This window comes from Coregonus lavaretus (assembly GCF_964263955.1).
Source record: "Coregonus lavaretus genome assembly, chromosome: 22".
NCBI lineage: Eukaryota > Metazoa > Chordata > Actinopteri > Salmoniformes > Salmonidae > Coregonus > Coregonus lavaretus.
This window is the reverse complement of record NC_140009.1, coordinates 33,056,723-33,084,516: the sequence shown is the minus strand read 5'-3', so window position 1 is coordinate 33,084,516 and position 27,794 is coordinate 33,056,723. Positions and strand designations below refer to the sequence as shown.

General features: G+C 43.5%; 1 protein-coding gene across 1 annotated transcript; it reads left to right on the top strand.

The window, feature by feature from the left end:
• Window positions 1–60: 60 nt before the first annotated feature.
• LOC311149380 (ganglioside-induced differentiation-associated protein 1-like 1) lies at window positions 61–26,108 on the top strand (the record flags this gene model as incomplete). The annotated part of the gene is made up of 6 exons (XM_084186559.1): window positions 61–252; window positions 13,110–13,302; window positions 21,341–21,514; window positions 22,404–22,498; window positions 25,170–25,284; window positions 25,765–26,108. The coding sequence occupies exons 1-6, from the start codon at window positions 70–72 to the stop codon at window positions 26,106–26,108; spliced, it is 1,104 nt and encodes a 367-aa protein (XP_084042685.1). The 5' UTR covers window positions 61–69.
• Window positions 26,109–27,794: the final 1,686 nt, after the last annotated feature.

Below are 27,794 nucleotides of genomic sequence, written 5' to 3'. Positions count from 1 at the left end.
TCTGTCCCTCCCTCCATCTCTCCTCTCTCCCTCCCTTGGTCCTCTCTCACACTCACAAAACCCTCTGTCATGGCGTCTTCGAACAATGTTACCCCCACCAACTGTAGCTGGTGGCCCATCTCAGCCATGGATGAAGACGGTGAAATTACAGATGGGGAGAAAAGCGAAGAGCCAGCTATAGAGTCGAAACCTAATTTCTCTAAAGACAAGCTTGTTTTGTATCACTGGACGCAGTCTTTCACCTCTCAAAAGGTAACACATAGACAGCGTGAAAATGAAATGGAGGTGTTCCCGGTCTGTCTCTTACATGTCATATCTGCTATAGCTCTATATTTTCTATACAATTCTAATGATTTTTTTTGTATATATAATGTTGCATGCCTACACGTTTGTGTAAGAAATTATTGAATTTTGGCAATATTTCTTATACGAGACGTTGTGAAACCTCTGCATCATCATTTTCCTCGACATTTGTTTATATGAGATAGATAGGCTATAACTGGATTGGTGATCAATATCTGTTATATTCCAATGGATGATTCGGCGATTAGAAGACTGTGTCTAATTCTAACAAGGAAAATGCTATGTTTTGACAATTTTCGCCTCATCCATGAGAAAGCAGGCTACACCTCATGTGGTCTGACATATGACAATCTAAATAATTGATTGAAAATGAAGTATCTCTGTGAAAAACAAACGAAAGGCAACATTTCAACCTTCCCTGTGCCTTTCTCTCAATGCAGTGCATATGTTGTTCAGAAATCTATTCATAGGCTTGGCCATTATTATTCCAATAGTATATAGGGCCCATCATGAGCCTTTTTGATACAGATACCTTTCTTTTCTTAGGGGTATACTACAGGATCAAGAGTTACCCAGCTAACTAGCCTAAATATTCTTGATATAACTATTTATATACACTGAGTGCACAAAACATTAGGAACACCTAATTCATCAGCGCATGGACTCTACCAGGTGTTGAAAGCGTTCCACAGGGATAATGGCCAATGTTGACTCCAATACTTCCCACAGTTGTGTCAAGTTGGCTGGATGTCCTTTGGGTGGTGGATCATTCTTGATACACACAGGAAACTGTTTAGCGTGAAAAACCCAGCAGCGGGTTGCAGTTCTTGACAAACTCAAACCAGCGCTCATGTCGACTACAACCATACCCCATTCAAAGGTACATACATCTTTTGTCTTGCCCATTCACCCTCTGAATGGCACATATACACAATCCATGTCTCAAATTGTCTCAAGGCTTAAAAATCCTTCTTTAAACTGTCTCCTCCATGTCATCTACACTGATTGAAGTGGATTTAACAAGTGATATCAATAAGGGATCATAGCTTTCACCTGGATTCACCTGGTCAGTCTATAGAAAGAGCATATATACAATACCAGTCAAAAGTTTGGACACACCTACTCATTCAAGGGTTTTTCTTTATTTTTACTATTTTCTACATTGCAGAATAATAGTGAAGACATCAAAACTATGAAACAACACATATGGAATCATGTAGAAACCAAAAAAGTGTTGAACAAATCAAAATATATTTTAGATTTTAGATTCTTCAAAGTAGCCACACTTTGCCTTGATGACAGCTTTGCACACTCTTGGCATTCTCTCAACCAGCTTCACCTCGAATGCTTTTTCAACAGTCCTGAAGGAGTTCCCACATATGCTGAGCACTTGTTGGCTGCTTTTCCTTCACTCTGCAGTCCAACTCATCCCAAACCATCTCAATTGGGTTGAGGCCGGGTGATTGTGGAGGCCAGGTCATCTGATGCAGCACTCCATCACTCTCCTTGTTGGTCAAATAGCTCTTACACAGCCTGAAGGTGTGTTTTGGGTCATTGTCCTGATGCAAAACAAATGACAGTCCCACTAAGCCCAAACCAGATGGGATGGCGTATCGCTGCAGAATGCTGTGGTAGCCATGCTGGTTAAGTGTGCCTTGAATTCTAAATAAATCACAGACAGTGTCACCAGCAAAGCACCCCCACACCATCACACCTCCATGCGTCACGGTGGGAACCACACATGCAGAGATAATCCGTTCACCTATTCTGCGTCTCACAAAGACACGGCGGTTGGAACCAAAAACCTCAAATTAGGACTCATCAGACCAAAGGACAGATGTCCACTGGTCTAATGTCCATTGCTCGTGTTTCTTGGCCCAAGCAAATCTCTTCTTCTTATTGGTGTCCTTTAGTAGTGGTGTCTTTGCAGGAATTCGACCATGAAGGCCTGATTCACACAGTCTCCTCTGAACAGTTGATGTTGAGATGTGTCTGTTACTTGAACTCTGTGAAGCATTTATTTGGGCTGCAATCTGAGGCAGGTAACTCTAATGAACTTATCCTCTTCAGCAGAGGTAATTCTGGGTCTTCCTTTCCTGTGGCGGTCCTCATGAGAGCCAGTTTCATCATAGCGATTGATGGTTTTTGCTACTGCACTTGAAGAAACGTTCAAAGTTCTTGAAATTATCCGGATTGACTGACCTTCATGTCTTAAAGTAATGATGGACTGTCATTTCTCTTTGCTTATTTGAGCTGTTCTTGCCATAATATGGACTTGGGCTTTTACCAAATAGGGCTATCTTCTGTATACCCCCCTACCTTGTCACAACACAACTGATTGGCTCAAACGCATTAAGAAGGAAAGACATTCCACAAATTAACTTATAACAAGGCACACCTGTTAATTGAAATGCTTCCAGGTGACTACCTTGTGAAGCTGGTTGAGAGAATGCCAAGAGTGTGCAAAGCTTTCATCAAGGCAAAGGGTGGCTACTTTGAAGAATCTCAAATATAAAATATAATTTGATTTGTTTAACACTTTTTTTGGTTACTACACGATTCCATATGTATTATTTCATCGTTTTGATGTCTTCACTATTATTCTACAATGTAGAAAATAGTAAAAATTAAGAAAACCCTGTAATGAGTCGGTATCTCCAAACTTTTGACTGTGGAAAAAATTAAGAGACCATTGCAAATTTTTCTTAAATCAGCATCTCTACATGTATGACAGCCATTCCATTCCAGTATCTGTTGAATTCCAACACAGGCACACCTCATTCTACTGAATTAGGTACTGATTAGGTGATCACATGAACCAAATCTTATTTAATGAGGAAAAGTATAAAAACCACTGCTGTGGTGATCACTATCCTCTTGCAATAGGATCAGCTGGATGGCAAAAACAGTGCTAATAGTACCTCAAAAGTAATATTAATTAAAAAATATATATATATATTGACCATGCCAAAAGAGTTGAAAAGGAAAGTTTTGAGTGAGGAAAAGAAGGGTTCAATTCTGGCTTTACAGGCAGAGGGATACAGTGAGCGTCAGGGTGCTTCCATCCTTAACATTTCAAAGACGGCGGTTCATAAAAACAAGGTCAAGCAGCAGACATTGGGGACAACAAAGCTACAGACCGGCAGAGGGCGAAAACGACTCTCTACTGACCGGGATGACCACCAACTCATTCAAATGTCACTCAACAACCGTAGGATGACATCAAGTGACCTACAAAAATAATGGCAAAAGGCAGCTTGGGTGAAGTGCACGGCGAGGACGGTTCGAAACAGGCTCCTAGGGGCAGGGCTGAAGTAGTGCAAAGCTATAAAAAAGCCCTTCATCAATGAGAAGCAAAGAAGAGCCAGACTGAGGTTTGCAAAAGACCATAAGGATTGGACCGTAGAGGACTGGAGTAAGGTCATCTTCTCTGATGAGTCCAATTTTCAGCTTTGCCCAACACCTGGTCGTCTAATGGTTAGACGGAGACCTGGAGAGGCCTACATGCCACAGTGTCTCGCACCCACTGTGAAATTTGGTGGAGGATCGGTGATGATCTGAGGGTGCTTCAGCAAGGCTGGAATCGGGCAGATTTGTCTTTGTGAAGGACGCATGAATCAAGCCACGTACAAGGTTGTCCTGGAAGAAAACTAGCTTCCTTTTGCTCTGACATTGTTCCCCAACTCTGAGGATTGGTTTTCCCAGCAGGACAATGTGCCATGCCACGCAGCCAGGTCAATCAAGGTGTGGATGGAGGACCACCAGATCAAGACCCTGTCATGGCCAGCCCAATCTCCTGACCTGAACCCCATTGAAAACTTCTGGAATGTGATCAAGAGGAAGATGGATGGTCACAAGCCATCAAACAAAGCCGAGCTGCTTGAATTTTTGCTCCAGGAGTGGCATAAAGTCACCCAACATCAATGTGAAAGACTGGTGGAGAGCATGCCAAGATGCATGAAAGCTGTGATTGAAAATCAGGGTTATTCCACCAAATATTGATTTCTGAACTCTTCCTAAGTTAAAACATTACTATTGTGTTGTTTAAAAATGAACATGAACTTATTTTCTTTGCATTATTCGAGGTCTGACAACACTGCATCTTTTTTGTTATTTTGACCAGTTGTCATTTGCTGCAAATAAATACTCTAAATGACAATATTTTTATTTGGAATTTGGGAGAAATGTTGTCAGTAGTTTATATAATAAAATAAAAATGTAATTTTTACCCAAACACATACCTATAAATAGTAAAACCAGAGAAACTGATAATTTTGCAGTGGTCTCTTAATTATTTCCGCAGCTGTATATATATATATACAGTGCATTTAGAAAGTATTCAGACCCCTTGACTTTTTCCACATTTTGTTATGTTACAGCCTTACTCTAAAATGTATTACATAGTTTTTTCCCCCTCATCAATCTACACACTATACCCCATAATGTCAAAGCAAAAACAGGTTTTTAGAAATGTTTGCAAATTTATTAAAAAGAAAAAACGGAAATATCAAATCTACATAACGATTCAGACCCTTTGGCAGCGATTACAGCTTTGAGTCTTCTTAGGTATGATGCTGCAAGCTTGGCACACCTGTATTTGGGGAGTTTCTCCCATTCTTCTCTGCAGATCCTCTGAAGCTCTGTCAGGTTGGATGGAGAGCGTCGCTGCACAGCTATTTTCAGGTCTCTCCAGAGATGTTTGATCGGGTTCAAGTCCAGGCTCTGGCTGGGCCACTCAAGGACATTCAGACACTTGTCCCGAAGCCACTCCTGTGTTGTCTTGGCTGTGTGCTTAGGGTCGTTGTCCCGTTGGAAGGTGAACCTTTGCCCCAGTCTGAGGTCCTGAGCGCTCTGGAGCAGATTTTCATCATAGATCTTTCTGTACTTTGCTCCATTCATCATCTTTCCCTCGATCCTGACCAATCTCCCAGTCCCTGCCACTGAAAAACATCCCCACAGCATGATGCTGCCACCACCATGCTTCACTGTTGGGATGGTGCCAGGTTTCCTCCAGATGTGACGCTTGGCATTCAGGCCAAAGAGTTCAATCTTGGTTTCATCAGACCAGAGAATCTTGTTTCTCGGGTTCTTGGTCACCAACCTGACCAAGGCCCTTCTCCCCCAATTACTCAGTTTGGCCGGGCGGCCAGCTCTAGGAAGAGTCTTGGTGGTTCCAAACTTCTTCCATTTAAGAATGATGGAGGCCACTGTGTTCTTTGGGACCTTCAATGCTGCAGACATTTTTTGGGCTTCTTCCCCAGATCTGTGCCTCATCACATTCCTGTCTCGGAGCTCTACGGACAATTTCTTTGACATGATGGCTTGGTTTTTGCTCTGACATGCACTGTCAACTGTGGGACCTTATATAGACAGGTGTGTGCCTTTCCAAATCATGTCCAATCAATTTAATTTACCACAGATGGACTTCAATTAAGTTGTAAAAACATCTCAAGGATGATCAATGGAAACAGGATGCACAAGAGCTCAATTTCGAGTCTCATAGCAAAGGGTCTGAATACTTATGTAAATAAAGTATTTCTGTTTTTAAATTTTAATAAATGTGCTAAAATTTCCAAAAACCAGTTTTTGCTTTGTCATTATGGGTTATTGTGTGTAGATTGATGAGGAAATTATTACATTTAATCCATTTTAGAATAAGGCTGTAACGTAACAAAATCTGGAAAAAGTCAAGCGGTCTGAATACCTTCCGAATGCACTGTATATACACTACCGTTCAAAAGTTTGGGGTCACTTAGAAATGTCCTTGTTTTCGAAAGAAAAGCAATTTTTTTGTCTATTAAAATAACATCAAATTGATCAAAAATACAGTGTAGATAATGTTAATGTTGTAAATTGCTATTGTAGCTGGAAACGGCAGACTTTTTATGGAATATCTACATAGGTGTACAGAGGCCCATTATCAGCAACCATCAGTCCTGTGTTCCAATGGGACGTTGTGTTTGCTAATCCAAGTTTATCATTTTAAAAGACTAACTGATCATTATAAAACCCTTTTGCAATTATGATAGCACAGCTGAAAACTGTTGTGCTGATTAAAGAAGCAATAAAACGGGCCTCCTTGAGACTAGTTGAGGATCTGGAGCATCAGCAATTGTGGGTTCGATTACAGGCTCAAAATGGCCAGAAACAAATAACTTTCTTCTGAAACTCGTCAGTCTATTCTTGTTCTGAGAAATTAAGGCTATTCCATGCGAGAAATTGCCAAGAAACTGAAGATCTCGTACAACGCGGTGTACTACTCCCTTCACAGAACAGCGCAAACTGGCTCTAACCAGAATAGAAAGAGGAGTGGGAGGCCCCGGTGCACAACTGAGCAAGAGGACAAATACATTAGAGTGTCTAGTTTGAGAAACAGATGCGTCACAGGTCCTCAACTGGCAGCTTCATTAAACAGTACCCGCAAAACAACATTCTCAACGTCAACAGTGAAGAGGCGACTCCGGGATGCTGACCTTCTAGGCAGAGTTGCAAAGAAAAAGACATATCTCAGACTGCCCATCTTAATATTTTATTTTTATTGGCTAGTCTGAGATATGGCCTAGAATGTCAGCATCCCGGAGTCGCCTCTTCACTGTTGACGTTGAGACTGGTGTTTTGCGGGTACTATTTAATGAAGCTGCCACTCCTCTTTCTATTCTGGTTAGAGACAGTTTGCGCTGTTCTGTGAAGGGAGTAGTACACAGTGTTGTACGAGATCTTCATCGTCTTGGAAACAAATAACTTTCTTCTGAAACTCGTCAGTCTATTCTTGTTCTGAGAAATGAAGGCTATTCCATGCGAGAAATTGCCAAGAAACTGAAGATCTCGTACAAAAAACTGCTTTTCTTTCGAAAACAAGGAAATTTCTAAGTGACCCCAAACATTTGAACGGTAGTGTATATTAGAAAAAGGTGATATCTAGAACCTTAAAGGGTTATTTGGCTGTCCCTATAGGAGAACCCTTGAATAACCTTTTTGGTTCAGGTTAGAAACCTTTTAGTTCCAGGTAGAATCATTTCCACAGAGGGTTCTACATGTAACTCAAAATAGTTCAACCTGGAACCAAAAAGGGTTCTATCTGGAACCCAAAAGGGTTATCCTATGGGGACAGCCGAATAACCCTTTTGGAACCCTTTTTTCTAAGAGTGTAGAGCATGATCTTCTGCATGTTGTCTGCAGACCATAGATCAATGCCTTGACATCTCATTTTGAGCTAGTGCCGCTTAAAACACACAACCTTGGGGCTCTGTGAGAGACATTTTGTTACAAGAGAGATGCTTCAATCACTCATTATTATTAACAGTTCTGCAGGTTTAGAGTTAACAGTTACAACAGGCCGGTGTCAAAGACTGAGGTTATTGCTTAAAAGTCTTACAAACATTACCTATGAAAGAAATATGTCCACCTCATTTGATCTCAATCTAGAATCTTTGCATGTGCTTTTTATTTGATTTATTATGTATGTTTAATGGATAGGCCTAAAGTATGTTCCAATGTTTGGGCTTAATTCTTACATTTCAAGCACTGAAGGACGGAAATTGTTAATGAAAGGTGTAAGCCGAATCTACACTGAGTATTCAGTGTATTCAGTATTCTATTGAGTTGCACCCCCCTTTTGCCATCAGAACTGCCTCAATTAGTCGGGGTATGGACTCTACAAGGTGTCGAAAGCGTTCCACAGGGATGCTGGCCCATGTTGACGACAATGTTGGTGTCAAGTTGGCTGGATGTCCTTTGGGTGGTGAACCATTCTTGATACACACTGGAAACTGTTAAGCGTGGAAAAACCCAGCAGCGTTGCAGTTCTTGACACAAACCAGTGCGCCTGGCACCTACTACCAAACCTGTTCAAAGGCACTTCAAAGTTTTGTCTTACCCATTCACCCTCTGAATGGCACACATACACAATACATGTCTCAATTGTCTCAATGCTTAAACATCCTTCTTTAACCTGACTGCTCCCCTTCATCTACACTGATTGAAGTGGATTTAACAAGTGACATCAATAAGGGATCAAAGCTTTCACCTGGATTCACCTGGTCAGTCTATGTCATGGAAAGAGCAGGTGTTCTTAATGTTTTCCAAACTCAGTGTATATTACACATTTTGAATATAGAGACAGAATTATTTCGCTTTTCCGAAATGCACATATAGTGAAAGCAGCATTAACACTTAGCACCAATATGACAGATGGAAACATCATGCAATGAAGACAACATGTGGGCCAGTGTTGCTCTGCACCTGGTTAAACATCCACTCTTTACAGCTGTATGTATTGTGCTCAGCTAGCTTTGCTCCACTCCCAATGGGGCAAAGATGTGGGATTTAGTCTGTCAACCATTAGGCTATTGGCTACAAACCACTCTGGGAGCTACTGCTGATCTGTCCCTGTTGTCACTCAACAGTAACAGTAAACATAATTTAAACATCATTGTTGTTGTTCCACTTAAAGAGGTTGCATTCCTTTACGTTAGACAGTGTTACATCTTAATACAGTTGCCTACAACTGTCATTAAGCAAAGTGTACTATGGGTTTTTAGTTTTCTTCCAATTTAGGTTGCTTTTAATGATGGCTAGGGGGCATTTGACTTGAGATAATGAACAAGGAACTTTAGGATCCCCTGGTTCCTCTGTCCTCTAATCACCAATATACAGTATGTGGCCAACAGACAGGCAAATGTGTTTTATATTTATGTTTTATATTTGAGTATGCCATAAAAAGTATATCAATTTATGTCCTTGCACAATTCACATTATCCATATATGGATTTTGATCAAACTAAGGAGGACTAAGGCAGATGTCCAAAACACTGCAAATATAGCTGAGACAGACAAAAAATTGCTGTGTCATTGCATTAACCTGCACAAACCTGTCTTTATGGATATCTTTAGAAAATCATCAAGGTATGTAAACTATGTCTCACTAGTGCTCTCATAAGGTAGTTCCATTGATCACTGATCCATCTGACATACAGTAAATTATGGATTGTGCACAGGAGGAATGATACAACGTGAGTTTGAAACCTTAAGGTTACCGCATAACTGGAAGTAATTGAAGAGCAATACTCCACTGTCTGTCATTCTTAACTGCTGCAGAAGGTTGGAGAATTACACCTTTGTCACTACAGTATACCCCAGAGCCTGTAAGTCTCTGCTGCTAGATCTTATACAGTAGTCAACACTCAGATGTCAGTGGTTCCAACTCAGATGTCAGTGGTTGTCAGTGGATCCATGTCAGTGACAAGGCCGATTACATAGCATATGAACACATCAGTTGAGGGCCCCCTGGAGGTCGGGGCACCCCCAGATAGCATATTAGTTGGTTGGGGACCCCTGCATTTGACGCTGCTGATTATTATCTATCCTGTTGCCCTACCTACAGTGCATCTGAAAGTATTCAGACCCCCTGACTTTTTTCACATTTTGTTACGTTACAGCCTTATTTTAAAATTGATTAAATAAAAAAATGTCCTCGTCAATCTACACACAATACCCCATAATGACAAAGCGAAACAGGTTTTTAGACATTTTTGCAAATGTACAACAAATAAAAAACAGAAATACCTTATTTACATAAGTATTCAGACCCTTTGCTATGAGACTTGAAATTGAGCACAAGTGCATCCTGTTTCCATTGATCATCCTTGAGATGCTTCTACAACTTGATTGGAGTCCACCTGTGGTAAATTCAATTGATTGGACATGATTTGGAAAGGCACACACCTGTCTATATAAGGTCCAACAGTTGACAGTGCATGTGAGAGCAAAAACCAAGCAATGAGGTCGAAGGAATTGTCCGTAGAGCTCTGAGACAGGATTGTGTCGAGGCACAGATCTGGGGAAGGGTACCAAAAAATGTCTGCAGCATTGAAGGTCCCCAAGAACACAGTGGCCTCCATCATTCTTAAATGGAAGAAGTTTGGAACCACCAAGACTCTTCCTAGAGCTGTCTGCCCGTCAAAACTGAGCAATCGGGGGAGAAGGACCTTGGTCAGGGAGGTGACCAAGAACCCGATGGTCACTCTGACAGAGCTCCAGAGTTCCTCTGTGGAGATGGGAGAACCCTCCAGAAGGACAATCATCTCTGCAGCACTCCACCAATCAGGCCTTTATGGTAGAGTGGCCAGACGGAGGCCACTCCTCAGTAAAAGGCACATGACAGCCCGCTTGGAGTTTGCCAAAAGGCACCTAAAGGACTCTCAGACCATGAGAAACAAGATTCTCTGGTCTGATGAAACCAAGATTGAACTCTTCGGCCAAGTGTCACGTCTGGAGGAAACCTGGCACCATCCCTACGGTGAAGCATGTCTCTGAATATCCTTGAGTGGCCCAGCCAGAGCCTGGACTTGAACCTGATCGAACATCTCTGGAGAGACTTGAAAATAGCTGTGCAGTGACGCTCCCCATCCAACCTGACAGAGCTTGAGAGGATCTGCAGTGAAGAATGGGAGAAACTCCCCAAATACAGGTGTGCCAAGCTTGTAGCGTTATACCCAAGTGAGTCGAGGCTGTAATCGCTGCCAAAGGTGCTACAACAAAGTACTGAGTAATGGGTCTGTAAATGTAATATTTCCGTTTTTTATTTTATTTTATACATTTGCAAAAAAAAAAAATACTGTTTTTGATTGGACATTATGGGGTATTGTGTGTAGATTGATGAGGGGGAAAAAACAATTTAATCGATTTTAGAATAAGGCTGTAACATAACAAAATGTGGAAAAAGTCAAGGGGTCTGAATACTTTCCGAATGCACTGTATATGTACATATCTACCTCAATTACCTCATACCCCTGCACATCAACTCGGTACTGGTACCCCGTGTATATAGCCAAGTTATCGTTACTCATTGTGTATTTAGTCCTTCTATTTCTTCTCTCTCTGCATTGTTGGGAAGGGCCCTAAGTAAGCGTTTCACTGTTAGTCTACACCGGTTGATTACGAAGCAAGTGAAAAATAAAATGTGATTTGAACACATCAGTTTGGGGGCCCCATGGAGGTTGGGGAATTTAGCAATGTAGCTTTAAAACTGCAACAAAAAAATGTCTGCCCCATGGCAAAATGTGTAGAATTGCAGGAAATTAGCACATTTTTCTCTCAGCCTCATGGCAAATGTGTAGAATTGCAGGAAGTTAGCTGTTTTCCAAACAGCTAACTTCCTGGAGGTAGGTGCCCTGGGGCCCCAGCTGTGCTAGAGTTTATGATGAGGAGTTAATGTTAAGGTGCAAGTTATTGTCTGGTTAGAAGAGTTAGATTGGTACATTTTCTGCAACCATATGATTGAGAAATATTTGTCATTGTTGAATCGATGGTCTGGTTGAGTAGATTTTTCACCTAGTAGGCTTGGGGATTAGAACAAGCGACCTTTCGGTTACTGGCACAACGCTCTTAACCACTAAGCTACAGCTTAGTGGTTAAGAGCGTTGTGCCAGTAACCGAAAGGTCGCTTGTTCTAATCCCCAAGCCTACTAGGTGAAAAATCTGTCGATGTGCCCTTGAGCAAGGCACTTAACCCTAGTTGCTCTGGATAAGAGCGTCTGCTAAATGACTAAAATGTAAATGTATATACCCTAATAATTCTCTACAGTCATCTACTTCAGCTACTGTTTAAGTTTAGGTTTCATGCTGTTACATAGGTAATCAGTGATGGGAATTGTTGCAGTAAGTTGAGCGAGCTACAAGGTCTTCCTGTTCTGTCTCACGCACCAGACTTCCTCCCTCTGTGCACAATAGCCTGGGGACAAGGTTACCCTGTGCTAGACACAGGTTGTAATAATTCCTAGGCTTTAACTTTTTAATAATTTGATGCACTCACACTTTGTGATGTTTTATTATAATTTGTCTGGCCATGTACAACAAATGCCACATTTTTCTCGCTCCATGGCCCCCTCAACCTCCATAGTGTAATCTACTGTGCATTCATTAATATTATTTATACAAATAGCCGTCCATGGAGCTTGGCATTGCTTTTAATAGACACTGTAATTGGATACTGTCTGCCTCACAGAAGCCATTTTTGTTCGAATTGAGCACAATAAAACATCATTTTGTTTGAGATTATGAACACAAAAGATAAAGGGCCTACGTCTGGCAGTGATGCATGAATGGTACTTTTTTCTAAGGCCTTTTAACATCCCGTTTCATGCCTGTCTGTACTTGTGTAGAGCAGGCTTTTCTGCTCTAGGACGTGCAGTTGGTTAGAAAGAAACAGATCATTGTTGTCTTTGAAAATTGTTCTTCAACAAAACATTGTACAAGTAGCAGCAATAAGCTGAATTGCGAATGCAACTTACAATTTGCTTTTGAATGTTAACCCTTGTAGACCTGAAGGTGTTTCCCTATTAGATTCACTTCACTAGCTGTGAGGACAGACGCTGGGAGACGAGAAGCAAGTACAGGGAGTGAACATTTAATATATACAGACATGAAACGAAACACGGACAGTGTCTGGACAGGGGAAACATAACGACATTAATGCTGACACAGGGATCAAACAAAGGAACAGACAGATATAGGGGAGGTAATTAACAAAGGGTAGGAGTCCAGGTGAGTCCAATGAGCGCTGATGCGCGTAACGATGGTGACAGGTGTGCGTAATGATTGGACTCACCTGGACTCCTAACCTTTGCCCTCGAGCGCCAGGGAGGGGGAGAGGGAGCAGGCGTAGGCGTGACACTAGCACATATATTTGTTATAAGATTATAATAACATTGACCATCAAGAGTACTGTTTGTACAAAAACACAAAAACAACAGAGTTGAGTTATGAGATGAAGATGTAACTTGAGTGTTTCTCTGTGTTTCCTCCAGGTGCGTCTGGTGATCAATGAGAAGGGTCTGCTGTGTGAAGAGAGGGACGTGAGTCTCCCTATAGCCGAGTACAAGGAGCCCTGGTTCATGAGGCTCAACCTGGGGGAGGAGGTGCCCGTCTTTATCCACGGAGACACCATCGTCTCAGACTACAACCAGATTATAGAGTACCTAGAGGATCATTTTGGGGGAGGTATTGCCTTTCAGACTACTTGATTTCTTTCCATTATGTTAGTGACTGCAGTGGGATGTGAGTGACTGTAAATGCTCTCTTTAAGGTTACTTTAGGGTCTATTTTCATCCATGATGTTACAGTAGTGACTGCATAGCAAACAGTATAAAACCAGGTCATTGAGTTGGCCTACCTAGAGACTAACTTGGGGAGGTACTGCTTTTCAGGGCTACTCATGTCTTTATTAGTGACCATAAACAGTATTTACCAGGTTATTGAATACTTACTGACTGAATTGTGAACAGTTGTGAACAGAGATACATCTAATTGGCCAATCTTATGGTTCACTGCAGCTCAAGGATCAATGATCGTCCATGAAGTCAGTGACTGGCTGGAGGCTGCATAGCAAAGAGTATACATGTTTTGAGGTTTCTATTAAGGCTAAGGTTTCCATTTTAAGGTTTGTAAACAGTGTCAAGCTATTTTTCATCAGGGAAGTGTAATTCAACCCAGATACTAACTGTATTCTGTGCATCATGTTTTTCTCAGTATATTGTGTGTCCTATCATGGTCCTATGGGTAATTTGCGGTGGTGGTTGTGGGTCGTTATGTAATGTCCCGAGAGAATGGCTCCAGTAAGCCCTGCAGGGATGCAGTATTTACCATGGCCAATGGATGAAGGACTTCTTCTTACTTCAGATCGAGATACTTCATGCTCACCCATCCATGACAGAGAGGCTTGATGCTATAGAAGCCAACTATACTGATTTCAGACTTCAGTTGCAACGGATATGCTCCAATGTTTTCTCAATATCCTAACCCAGCTCATGTCATTAACGTCCGTTTGGTACTCTCAAGCTCTTATTTTATTTTAAACAAATGTTGCTATTTTTATGACATTTCGATTATTTTCAGTTTATAGTTTTAATGAATGCTCAATAAGGCTGTTTAGTAGCAGATTCATGTTCAGCAGGGCACGGTGTAGCAAAGCATTTAGCATAGTATATCTCAGAGTAGTATATCTCCCTGTTTCACTTTGTTGGAAAACTTTTTCTCCCTACTGAACACGACCCAGACCTCATGCTCATTTTAAAGAGGATGTGTCATTCAGCTGCTTGATTTACAGATATTGTCTCCAATTATGTGTACTTTCTAATGCACCCTGCCAAAGGGGACTGGAGTTGGCCTTGGAAGTGTAGATGGAACAGCAGAGAAAATCCTATCATAGTAATGGACAGGAAATCTAGTGCCAAGTCAACTTAAGTTAGCCTTAGTGTAGTGGACCCAGGTGAAATCCTACCTCCAGCGAGGTGAAATCCACTGACATATCACTTAGTCTTTTATGGTAACTAAGAACTAGCCTGACACCTCACACTAAATTATTCCGCTGTTCTGTCATTCGCTACATACTTTAGTGTGAATCTGCCATCATTGAAAGTCGTTTGAGTGATGTCGTTTATGGTGAAAACAAAGTAATCAGCGATTGGATCGCCTCTAACCAATCACAGTATTAAAGCCAATTATGTACTTCGAAAACGCTGCTTCACCCAAGTGTTCTGGCTCTGGCCCAACCCATTCGTTTTCTGGGACCAATCAGACGCCCCGATTGTCCGAATGTGTTCGCATTCGGTGAAGGTCGGGGAGAATTGCCGCTTTCAAAACAACAAGTTTGTGGGCTTAGCATAGCATTTTAACAAAGCAAGAAGTCTGGGTAGCCAGGCAAGCTGAACCTTAATCTCTCTTTATGCTTTCTCAGGGAGAATCTTGTTTTGGTATTTTGTCAGCAGTATCCGATTTGCTTCCCATGGATGAGAGTGAGATGTGACTGAGCAGTAATACATAGTGAGCTCATTGGGTTCTCTCCTGTGCGACATTTCGTTTTGCACCATCATCATGTTGGCACGAAATGCAGCAGTGCTGTGACTGTGTCCAAGCCAAGGCCATGCCCCTGTTTGTGTTCTGTCTGAGGATGGGTGGGGGCTCTTTTAACAAGGAGCCTGCTCTGATAATCACAACCCTTTGCTGCTTAGCGCTGCAGCAGAGCGCATCAGCAGCAGACCTCCAGAGCCAAGCCACGTACGGCCACAGCCATGCCCAAGTCAGCCTGTTGGGCCTGGACTGATTAGTCAGCAGTCTGCCAGGTGCAACTCCGGGCCTCCGGCTCCACCTTAAAGACACACAACCGGAGGAACAGCACAGACTGGAATATCCACGGGCCCTTCCTGTGTCCCCACTCCCCATGTCACACCCTGGCTCTGGGACTCTATATGTTGAGCCAGGGTGTGTTCATTCTATGTGTTGCATTTCTTTGTTGGGAGTTCTAGTTTGTTTATTTCTTTGTTGTCTCTGATTGGGAACCATATTTAAACAGTCTGTTTTCCATTCGTGTTTGTGGGATCTTGTTCCAGTTGGTTGTGTTTAGACTTAGGACGTCACGGTATCGTTTGTTGTTTTGTTATTCGTGTGTGCACTTTAATTAAATAAAGTATGTTCGCTCAACACGCTGCGCCTTGGTCTACTCGATACGACGATCGTGACAGAAGATCCCACCATACAAGGACCAAGCAGCGTGTCCAGGAGCAGGCAGACTGGACATGGGAGGAAGCGCCGGGAAAGGAGATGGAGAGGTTGGCGATGGCCCAGGTGGGCAAATCGTGGTCCTGGGAGGACATGCTCAGGGGCAAAGGGCCATGGGCTAGGATTAAGGCCCTGGCGAGAGAGGAGCAACGGCGTCAACAGTGTCGTCGTCGGACGGACGAGAGGCAACCCCAAAAAAATTTTAGGGGGGGGCACACGGCATGGGCGACTGGGCAGCAGGAGGCTGCCACAGGGCGATTTGGAGAGGAGGCCACCGGGTTTGGGGGGCCAGAAGGCAGGTTGGCGGAGCCTGGATGGAGAGCGGAACCAACTTCCCGTACTCAGGCATGGCAGCATGGGACGGGGCAGGTTCAGCGGTATGCGGAGCGGCGTACTGTGCCACGAGTGGTCCGGCATAGTCCGGTACGTCCTGTGCGAGCACCCCGCACGTGTCGTGCGAAGGTGGGTATGCAGCCAGGACGGAGTGTGCCGGCTCAACGCTCGTGGTCTCCAATGCCTCTCCGCGGTCCCGGATATCCTGCGCCAGTGTCACGTGCTGTTATGCCAGTACGGGTACACAGCCCTGTGCGTCCTGTGCGGATGCCTCACACCGAGTGTGTGAAGGTAGGCATTCAGCCGGGACGGGTTGTGGCCGCTCTTCACTCCAGGTCTCCTATCCGTCTCCACAGCCCGGTCCGGCCTGTTCCTGCTTCTCGCACCAAGCCTACGGTGTGCGTCGCCAGCCCGGCCCGGCCTGTTCCTGCCCCTCGCACCAAGCCTACGGTGCGCGTCGCCAGCCCGGCCCGGCCTGTTCCTGCCACTCGCACCAAGCCTACGGTGCGCGTCGCCAGCCCGGCCCGGCCTGTTCCTGCCACTCGCACCAAGCCTACGGTGCGCGTCGCCAGCCCGGCCCGGCCTGTTCCTGCCACTCGCACCAAGCCTACGGTGTGCGTCGCCAGCCCAGCACGGCCTGTTTCTGCCACTCGCACCAAGCCTACGGTGCGCGTCGCCAGCCCGGCCCGGCCTGTTCCTGCCACTCGCACCAAGCCTACGGTGCGCGTCGCCAGCCCGGCCCGGCCTGTTCCTGCCACTCGCACCAAGCCTACGGTGCGCGTCGCCAGCCCGGCCCGGCCTGTTCCTGCCACTCGCACCAAGCCAGGGGTGCGAGTCGTCAGCCTGGTCCAGCCCGTTCCTGCTACTCGCACCAAGCCAGGGGTGCGAGTCGTCAGCCTGGTCCAGCCCGTTCCTGCTACTCGCACCAAGCCAGGGGTGCTAGTCGTCAGCCTGGTCCAGCCCATTCCTGCTACTCGCACCAAGCCAGGGGTGCGAGTCGTCAGCCTGGTAAAGCCCGTTGCTGCTCCACGCACCAAGCCAGGGGTGCGAGTCGTCAGTCCGGTGAGGCCCGTTCCGGCTCCACGCACCAAGCCAGGGGTGCGCATCGTCAGCCCGGTCCGGCCCGTTGCTGCTCCACGCACCAAGCCAGGGGTACGCATCGTCAGTCCGGTGAGGCCCGTTCCGGCTCCACGCACCAAACCAGGGGTGTGCATCGTCAGCCCGGTCCGGCCCGTTGCTGCTCCACGCACCAAGCCAGGGGTGCGCATCGTCAGCCCGGTCCGGTCCTTTCCTGCCTCACGCACCAAGCCAGGGGTGCGCGTCGTCAGTCCGGCACAACCCGTGCCTGGGTCACCGGTGCCTAATCAGGTACCGGTCAACTGCTCCACAACGGAGCTGAAGCTAACCGCTCCTGCTACGTCCAGTTCAGCTCCAGCCAGCGGGGCCAGACCGGACCAGGGGCGCTATGGGGGGTTTATTGGAGGGTGGTGGGCAAGCCCGGAGCCAGAACCGCCGCCGAGGAGGAATGCCCACCCAGCCCTCCCCTGTTTTGTTCTAGTTGAGGCGCGGTCGCAGTCCGCGCCTTTAGGGGGGGGTACTGTCACACCCTGGCTCTGGGACTCTATATGTTGAGCCAGGGTGTGTTCATTCTATGTGTTGTATTTCTTTGTTGGGAGTTCTAGTTTGTTTATTTCTTTGTTGTCTCTGATTGGGAACCATATTTAAACAGTCTGTTTTCCATTCGTGTTTGTGGGATCTTGTTCCAGTTGGTTGTGTTTAGACTTAGGACGTCACGGTATCGTTTGTTGTTTTGTTATTCGTGTGTGCACTTTAATTAAATAAAGTATGTTCGCTCAACACGCTGCGCCTTGGTCTACTCGATACGACGATCGTGACACCCCATCATCAGTCACAGCTTTCAGGCCAGCCCTCTGCAGCTCATAGCCTACCTAAACTAGCCGGTATCGTGATCTAAAGTTAAAACACATAGCTATCTGTTGATCTTGTGGAACGTTTGCTTCTGGTTCTGTCTATTGGCCTATGTATCCTATTCTCAGAAACAGGGTTGTAGTTGATCATACTCCATTCACAGTAAAATCCCCCTTACACACCATTGTTAGGCTTTGTGATATGTAAGTGGACAGTTGCATATAAAGTAAAGGCTGAAGTTGGTATATAGTGTTACAGTATATATTTATGTTACAGGCCTATATGTTAGAATGCTATATGGTCCTATGTATTATAATACAGTTATAATAAGTATTCAGACCCTTTACTCAGTACTTTGTTGAAGCACCTTTGGCAGCAATTACAGCCTCGAGTCTTCTTGGGTATGATGCTACAAGCTTGGCACACCTGTATTTGGGGAGTTTCTCCCATTCTTCTCCGCAGATCGTCTCAAGCTCTGTCAGGTTGTATGGGGAGCATCGCTGCACAGCTATTTTCAGGTCTCTCCAGAGATGATCGATCGGGTTCAAGTCCGGGCCCTGGCTAGGCCACTCAAGGACATTCAGAGACTTGTCCCGAAGCCACGCCTGCATTGTCTTGGCTGTGTGCTTAGGGTTGTTGTCCTGTTGTAAGGTGAACCTTCGCCCCAGTCTGAGGTCCTGAGCGCTCTGGAGCAGGTTTTAATCAAGGATCTCTCTGTACTTTGCTCCGTTCATCTTCCCTCGATTCTGACTAGTCTCCCAGTCCCTGCCGCTGAAAAACATCCCCACAGCATGATGCTGCCACCACCATGGTTCACCATAGGGATGGTGCCAGGTTTCCTCCGGACGTGACGCTTGGCATTTAGGAGAAAGAGTTCAATCTTGGTGTCATCAGAACAGAGAATCTTGTTTCTCATGGTCTGCGAGTCCTTTAGGTGCCTTTTGGCAAATTCTGGCAGATTCTCCCATTTCCACAGAGGAACTCTGGAGCTCTGTCAGAGTGAGCATCGAGTTCTTGGTCACCTCCCTGACCAAGGCCCTTCTCCCCTGATTGCTCAGTTTGGCCGGGCGGCCAGCTCTAGGAAGAGTCTTGGTGGTTCCAAACTTCTTCCATTTAAGAATGATGGAGGCCACTGTGTTCTTTGGGACCTTCAATGCTGCAGACATTTTTTGGGCTTCTTCCCCAGATCTGTGCCTCATCACATTCCTGTCTCGGAGCTCTACGGACAATTTCTTTGACATGATGGCTTGGTTTTTGCTCTGACATGCACTGTCAACTGTGGGACCTTATATAGACAGGTGTGTGCCTTTCTAAATCATGTCCAATCAATTAAATTTACCACAGATGGACTTCAATGAAGTTGTAGAAACATCTCAAGGATGATCAATGGAAACAGGATGCACAAGAGCTCAATTTCGAGTCTCTAAGCAAAGGGTCTGAATACTTATGTAAATAAAGTATTTCTGTTTTTAAATTTTAATAAATGTGCTAAAATTTCCAAAAACCAGTTTTTGCTTTGTCATTATGGGGTATTGTGTGTAGATTGATGAGGAAATGATTACATTTAATCCATTTTAGAATAAGGCTGTAACGTAACAAAATGTGGAAAAAGTCAAGCGGTCTGAATACCTTCCGAATGCACTGTATATACACTACCGTTCAAAAGTTTGGGGTCACTTAGAAATGTCCTTGTTTTCGAAAGAAAAGCATTTTTTTGTCCATTAAAATAACATCAAATTGATCAAAAATACAGTGTAGACAATGTTAATGTTGTAAATTGCTATTGTAGCTGGAAACGGCAGATTTTTTATGGAATATCTACATAGGCGTACAGAGGCCCATTATCAGCAACCATCAGTCCTGTGTTCCAATGGCACGTTGTGTTTGCTAATCCAAGTTTATCATTTTAAAAGACTAACTGATCATTATAAAACCCTTTTGCAATTATGTTAGCACAGCTGAAAACTGTTGTGCTGATTAAAGAAGCAATAAAACGGGCCTTCTTGAGACTAGTTGAGTATCTGGAGCATCAGCAATTGTGGGTTCGATTACAGGCTCAAAATGGCCAGAAACAAATAACTTTCTTCTGAAACTTGTCAGTCTATTCTTGTTCTGAGAAATTAAGGCTATTCCATGCGAGAAATTGCCAAGAAACTGAAGATCTCGTACACCGCTGTGTACTACTCCCTTCACAGAACAGCGCAAACTGGCTCTAACCAGAATAGAAAGAGGAGTGGGAGGCCCCTGTGCACAACTGAGCAAGAGGACAAATACATTAGAGTGTCTAGTTTGAGAAACAGATGCGTCACAGGTCCTCAACTGGCAGCTTCATTAAATAGTACCCGCAAAACAACATTCTCAACGTCAACAGTGAAGAGGCGACTCCGGGATGCTGACCTTCTAGGCAGAGTTGCAAAGAAAAAGCCATATCTCAGACTGCCCATCTTAATATTTTATTTTTATTGGCTAGTCTGAGATATGGCTTTTTCTTTGCAACTCTGCCTAGAATGTCAGCATCCCGGAGTCGCCTCTTCACTGTTGACGTTGAGACTGGTGTTTTGCGGGTACTATTTAATGAAGCTGCCACTCCTCTTTCTATTCTGGTTAGAGACAGTTTGCGCTGTTCTGTGAAGGGAGTAGTACACAGTGTTGTACGAGATCTTCATTGTCTTGGAAACAAATAACTTTCTTCTTCAATGTTTTGGTACCCTTCCCCATATCTGTGCCTTGACACAATCCTGTCTCGGAGCTCTACGGACAATTCCTTCGACCTCATGGCTTGTTTTTTGCTCTGACATGCACTATCAACTGTGGGACCTTATATAGACAGGTGTGTGCCTTTCCAAATCATGTCCAATCCATTGAATTTATCACAGGTGGACTCCAATCAAGTTGTAGAAAAATCTCAAGGATGATCAATGGAAACAGGATGCACTTGCTTGAGCTCAATTTCGAATTTCATAGCCAAGGGTCTGAATACTTATGTAAATAAGGTATTTCTGTTTTTTAATGTTAATAAATTTGCTACAATTTCTAAAAATGTTGTCATTATGGGGTATTGTGTGTAGATTGATGAGGACTCATTTTTATTTAATCCAGTTTAGAATAAGGCTGTGATGTAACAAAATGTGAAAAAAGGTAAGGGGTCTGAATACTTTCCAATTGCACTGTATGTCAGGCTGTAAATACAGCTGTCTGTGTGTACCTGGTTTCTTTGTAGAAACGGTGGCCCAGCTGATTCCCGATGCTGGCTCTCCTCTCCACGAGCGTGTGCAGCAGTACCGTGAGCTGCTGGACGGCCTGCCCATGGACGCTTACACACACGGCTGTATCCTGCACCCAGAGCTCACCACTGACTCCATGATCCCAAAGTACGCCACCGCTGAAATACGTAGTAAGTCAAGTTAAGTTCAGTGTAACCATTTACAAGTAATTATAAAGTATTCACATAGTATGAACGGATGTTCTCACTAAATTAATTTGAGATGGTTATTAGTAGACATCAAAATACTTACATGTAAGTCACGTGCACATTGTAATAATATCATATTGAATATAAACAGAGTTCATGATCCGCAATATCCCAAAACAAAATGAAAACTGATATGATAATCCATTACCATTCAGCGTTCTCATAACAGTTTCATGTTAACAGGATGTCATCAACCAAATTACACTGTCCAATTTCACCTTGTTTAAAATAAAATCCTTATCACATCAAATGTAATTGAAGCAATGTAATTAATTATCTGTATGTGATATTAGGTCATTAAGTCTGCACTCACTGTATTAATCCTTACGTCAAGGACGTGTTGTGTACATCAAGAAAAAGGCTGGTCCGGCCAAAAGCCTTCAGTGGAATAAATTAACCAGGAAACCCAATGCCCTGTCTTGATGCTTTATTTGTTGTTTTCACCAATTATGTTTATATTTAATCAGAGTCATTAATGTGTTTTATGAACAACATGTTATTGATTTATATCTCACACTTTAGAACTGAAATTGGTAGTCTCTGGGAAATGCAGATTTAATGGGATCTCTGCGTATTTGTAAATTGTGTATTTCTAATGCATTATACGCTTGTCAACTAGACACGTATACACTAGATCATTTGCTGTTATTGAACATCAACTCTCTGCTTTTGGTACTGTTTTAGACCCACATTTGTGGTGACAAAAGGGTTTAACAGAGGTATTTACTCCAATAGTCACTGACTATTGTCTCTTATCTCAGAGCAGTATTTCATCCAGGAGTCAGTGATGTCTCCGTCTCTCTGTCCTCAGGACACTTGACCAACGCTGCGTCTGAGCTGATGAAGCTGGACCATGAGGAGCCCACTCTGACAGAGCCATATCTCTCCAAGCAGAAAAAACTCATGGTAAGACTGGCAACACGGCACCACCACACCACAGGAGAAGCCTTAAAAGAGAGAAACAATACAAATTATTATTACAATACAAACAATTTACCTTTCCGGTTGCTCTAAATACCATTTGTGTGTGTGTATCTGTGTGTTACAAGCATATTACGATTTCATTAAATGTTCCTACTCAAATTAACTGGTCACATTGACAACGAGTTGTTGAGTACGTTTTTACTAAGCAGAGCAACTCCAACATGGTTGTTATTGACAATGTTTCAGTGTGATGTAGGATAGATATTGCACAATTACCCCAAGTGATTGTGTCAGGGTCTGTGCTAGTTCTTTATTGACCCATAATGTATCAACATGAATAGCTGCTACTGCCAGGGCTAACTTGCTGGCTAAAACAAATGGTTTCCTTTTAACGGCTTGGCTCGGCCTATCTTTAGGATGTACAGTCAGTACCTTTATGAAAATATATTTATTTACCACTGTTGTTAGTTACAATGTTACAAATAGGTTTATTTTCCTCTGTTATTGTATTTCAAGGGGACATAGTGATGCTTAGTTACTTGCTTGTGCCAGACAATGACATGCCATAGCTCATGACAACTGGTAGGTCTTCTGTTGAGACCAGTGTCTCAGCAGATGTTGTCCATGTATGTTTCATGTGATCTTCGAAGAGGTATTGGCCTGTGAGAGGCTATCTACGGTGTGAGAATATAGGCATAGAGATGGAGATGGGTTTCACATACATTATACAGTACCAGTCAAAAGTTTGGACACACCTACTCATTCAAGGGTTTTTCTTTATTTTTACTATTTTCTACATTGTAGAATAATAGCGAAGACATCAAAACTATGAAATAACACATATGGAATCATGTAGTAACCAAAAAAGTGTTAAACAAATAAAATTATATTTTATATTTTTCAAATTGCCACCCTTTGCCTTGATGACAGCTTTGCACACTCTTGGCATTCGCTCAACCAGCTTCACCTGGAATGCTTTTCCAACAGTCTTGAAGGAGTTCCCACATATGCTGAGCACTTGTTGGCTGATTTTCCTTCACTCTGCCACCAGACTCATTCCAAACCATCTCAATTGGGTTGAGGTCGGGGGATTGTGGAGGCCAGGTCATCTGATGCAGCACTCCATCACTATCCTTCTTGGTAAAATAGCCCTTACACAGCCTAGAGGTGTGATGGGTCATTGTCCTGTTGAAAAACAAATGACAGTCCCACTAAGCCCAAATCAGATGGGATGGCGTATCGCTGCAGAATGCTGTGGTAGCCATGCTGGTTAAGTGTGCCTTGAATTCTAAATAAATCGCAGACAGTGTTACCAGCAAAGCACCCCCACACCATAACACCTCCTCCTCCATGCTTTACGGTGGGAACTACACATGCGGAGATCATCCGTTCACCCACACTGCGTCTCACAAAGACACGGCGGTTGGAACCAAAAATCTCAAATTTGGACTCCAGACTAAAGGACACATTTCCACCGGTCTAATGTCCATTGCTCGTGTTTCTTGGACCAACAGGTCTCTTCTTCTTATTGGTGTCCTTTAGTAGTGGTTTCTTTGCAGCAAAATCGACCATGAAGGCCTGATTCACACAGTCCCCTCTGAACAGTTGATGTTGAGATGTGTCTGTGACTTGAACTCTGTGAAGCATTTATTTGGGCTGCAATTTCTGAGGCTGGTAACTCTAATGAACGTTTCCTCTGCAGCAGAGGTAACTCTGGGTCTTCCTTTCCTGTGGCGGTCCTCATGAGAGCCAGTTTCATCATAGCGCTTGATGGTTTTTGCGACTGCACTTGAAGAAACTTTCAAAGTTCTTGAAATGTTCCCTATTGACTGACCTTGATGTCTAAAAGTAATGATGGACTGTTGTTTCTCTTTGCTTATTTGAGCTGTTCTTGCCATAATATGGACTTGGTCTTTTACCAAATAGGGCTATCTTCTGTATACCCCCCCCCCCTACCTTGTGGCAAGACAACTGATTGGCTCAAATGCATTAAGAAGGAAAGAAATTCCACAAATGTACTTTTAAGAAGGTACACCTGTTAATTGAAATGCATTCCAGGTGACTACCTCGTGAAGCTTGTTGAGAGAATGCCGAGAGTGTGCAAAGCTGTCATCAAGGCAAAGGGTGGCTACCTTGAAGAATCTCAAATATCAAATATATTTTGGTTTGTTTAACACTTTGGTTACTACATGATTCCATATGTGTTATTTCATAGTTTTGACGACTTCACTATTATTCTACAATGTAAAAAAAAAAAAAGTAAAAATAAAGAAAAACCCTTGAATGAGTACGTGTGTCCAAACTTTTGACTGGTAGTGTATATACAAAATATGTGGACACCCCTTCAAATTAGTGGATTCGGCTATTTCAGCCACACCCGTTGCTGACAGGTGTATACATACTGAAGAGCTCAGTGACTTTTAACGTAGCACCGTCACAGGATGCCACCTTTCCAACAAGTCAGTTTGTCAGATATCTGCCCTGCTCCAGCTGCCCCGGTCAACGGTAAGTGCTGTTATTGCGAAGTGGAAACGTCTAGGAGCAACAACGGCTCAGCCGCGAAGTGGTAGGCCACACAAGCTCACAGAATGGGACCGCTGAGTGCTGAAGCGAGTGTACTGTGTGTGATATGGGATTACTCTTGTGCTCACAGGCAAAAATATTGGACCACGACAATGTCAACTACCTGAAGAAGATCCTTGGCGAGTTGGCCATGGTACTAGATCAGGTGGAGGCCGAGCTGGAAAAGAGGAAAATCGAGTATAAAGGTAAGTGGAGATTATTGTCCCCCTCTATGAAATCGGGGAGGGGACTGTGGACCTGCCTCCATCCATATGATTGTCACAAGCAATATCTCAGACAGCACTGGCTTGATTTTGACTAAACTTGGGTGAATGGTGTCTTGCCATAGAGATCCGGCATTTACAAAATAACACTGATTGGCCCATGGCGCGAGATATAGTAATTCACTGAAATCTGTTAGTCACACGGGAGGGGGGAAGGGGGGGCATTTGTGTGGGACGACATGTTTACTGTTGCCATGTTATTTATGTTTATGTCCTTCAGTTCAGACATTACATTACAAACATATTCTGTTTTATCTTCCTAGCCTGGTCCCAGATCTGTGCTATCTTGCCAACTGCAACTACTATGGTCATATAAGAGTTGACAAGACAACACACATATCTGGGACAAGGCTACTTCGTACCACTCTGCTACAGTATCATGTTTTCTTTTCCCTTTGGCAGGTCAAAAGTGTGAGTTGTGGCTATGTGGACCTGAATTTACACTAGCTGATGTCTGCCTGGGAGCCTTGTTGCACAGGCTTAAATTCTTGGGACTCTCAAAGAAATACTGGGAGGACGGCAGCCGACCCAACCTCCAGTCCTTTTTCGAGCGGGTGCAAAAACGCTACGCTTTCCGCAAGGTTCTGGGTGACATCCACACAACCCTCCTGTCAGCAGTTCTACCCAACGCATTCCGAATGGTAAAAAAGAAGCCGCCATCTTTTTTCGGGGCCTCTTTCCTCATGGGCTCTCTGGGAGGGATGGGATACTTTGCCTATTGGTTTTTAAAAAAGAAATATGTGTAGTGAACGCCCCCCCCCTCCTTGTGTTAAATGTCTGTGTATTTGTGTGATGTTTCATCTTTTCTGTCATGTTTTACGACAGCAGGAAAATATGAATCTATATAGAGAACACTATTACTTACCTGGGTGAACAAAGAATATATGAACGTTCCATACACAAAGGAATTCTTAACAGCTCATTTTTCTGGTATTCAATGCCTTCAACTATTTAATTTATGTCTCCCTTCTTCAGGTCTCACGATCCACTTGTTACTTTCTCATTAGCTCATTTTGGAGGCATGCTGTAGGTTCAGTTATATTAATTAAGGGAACAAATATATTTGTGTGTTCAGAATTATCATTATGGTCATATTCCCTACACATGAGAGAGCCAGACAGAATGTTTTGACATTGCATCACCATACACAAAGCGGGGCTCATCCACACCTTGCATGTACTAGAGTTTTATTAAAGGGATATTTCTGGATTTATCTACTTCCAAGAGTCAGATGAACTCGTGGATACCATTTTTATGTCAATGTGTCCAGTGTGAAGGAAGTTCGAGGTAGTTTCGCGAGCCAATGCTAACTAGCGTTAGCGCAATGACTGGAAGCTAACAGATACCATTAGACTTCCAGTCATTGCGCTAACGCTAGTAAGCAATTGCACTCACACTAGTTATCAATTTCATTCAAACTGCACGCAGCGACATAAAAATGATATCCACGAGTTCATCTGAATCTGGGGAAGTAGATAAAGGGCCTCATTGCCAAAATCCAGAAATATCCCTTTAATAGGTTTTTCCATCATAGTTTTGGCATTCACCTATTGCCCTTCACTCCTCTGTTGGCCTGGGGTTTCTTTTATTAAAACCAAGGCAATTTACGTGATGAACACTGATACTGTACTTCTGATACTTCCTGTGCTGCCAAAAACTGCCAGATGAGACGTTAGGATAGCAAGACGTCCAGTCGGTCCCAATTAGATCCCTATCCCTTTTCCCTTGGCCATAACTCTTGTATGCAGATCTGTAAGTTCCACGACTACACTGCTTATACCTAGCCAGACCCTTCAGATATGCAAACGTTGGGCCAAAGGGAAGGGTTCGGGAGTGAATTGGGACCGGCTGAACCAGCCATATACAGACAATACCTTTAGAGCACCATGAAAACATATGTGCTCCATCCATTCATTCATGAATAAAATGTGATTGTAATTTCTCACACCACAGCACCATTGTCTTGAGCTGATCATAAACTGATCCTTGAAAGTCAGAGGTATGATGGAGAAATACTAAAAGGGTCAATTGAGCCCTCCGCAATATTGAGCGAGGAATCAGTAAGTGGCCTTTAACAGTGCCCCTATAGAGTGATTATGAAATTCTACATTGTTCAGTTAAATACTCACATGAATAGCTGACATGGTTGGTTTGATTCCAGGAGTTTTAGTTCAGCTAACTAACCTTTTTGTTTATTTTGTTCTATGACTGGTATGACTAGGCATTTAACCTAAACTTCTACAACCTAAACCTCTTATAGAACCCCCCTCTGGAGTCTGACTGAACTGTACAATGTTCCTCTCTATTCAGGAGTGTTAGCATGTACACAGACGAATGTGGAACGTTAGCAGGGTTTGCATTGTATGATTACAAGGATTTATTTATATTTAAATGAGGTCTGGGTAAAAAAAAACACAGGACAAGATACAATA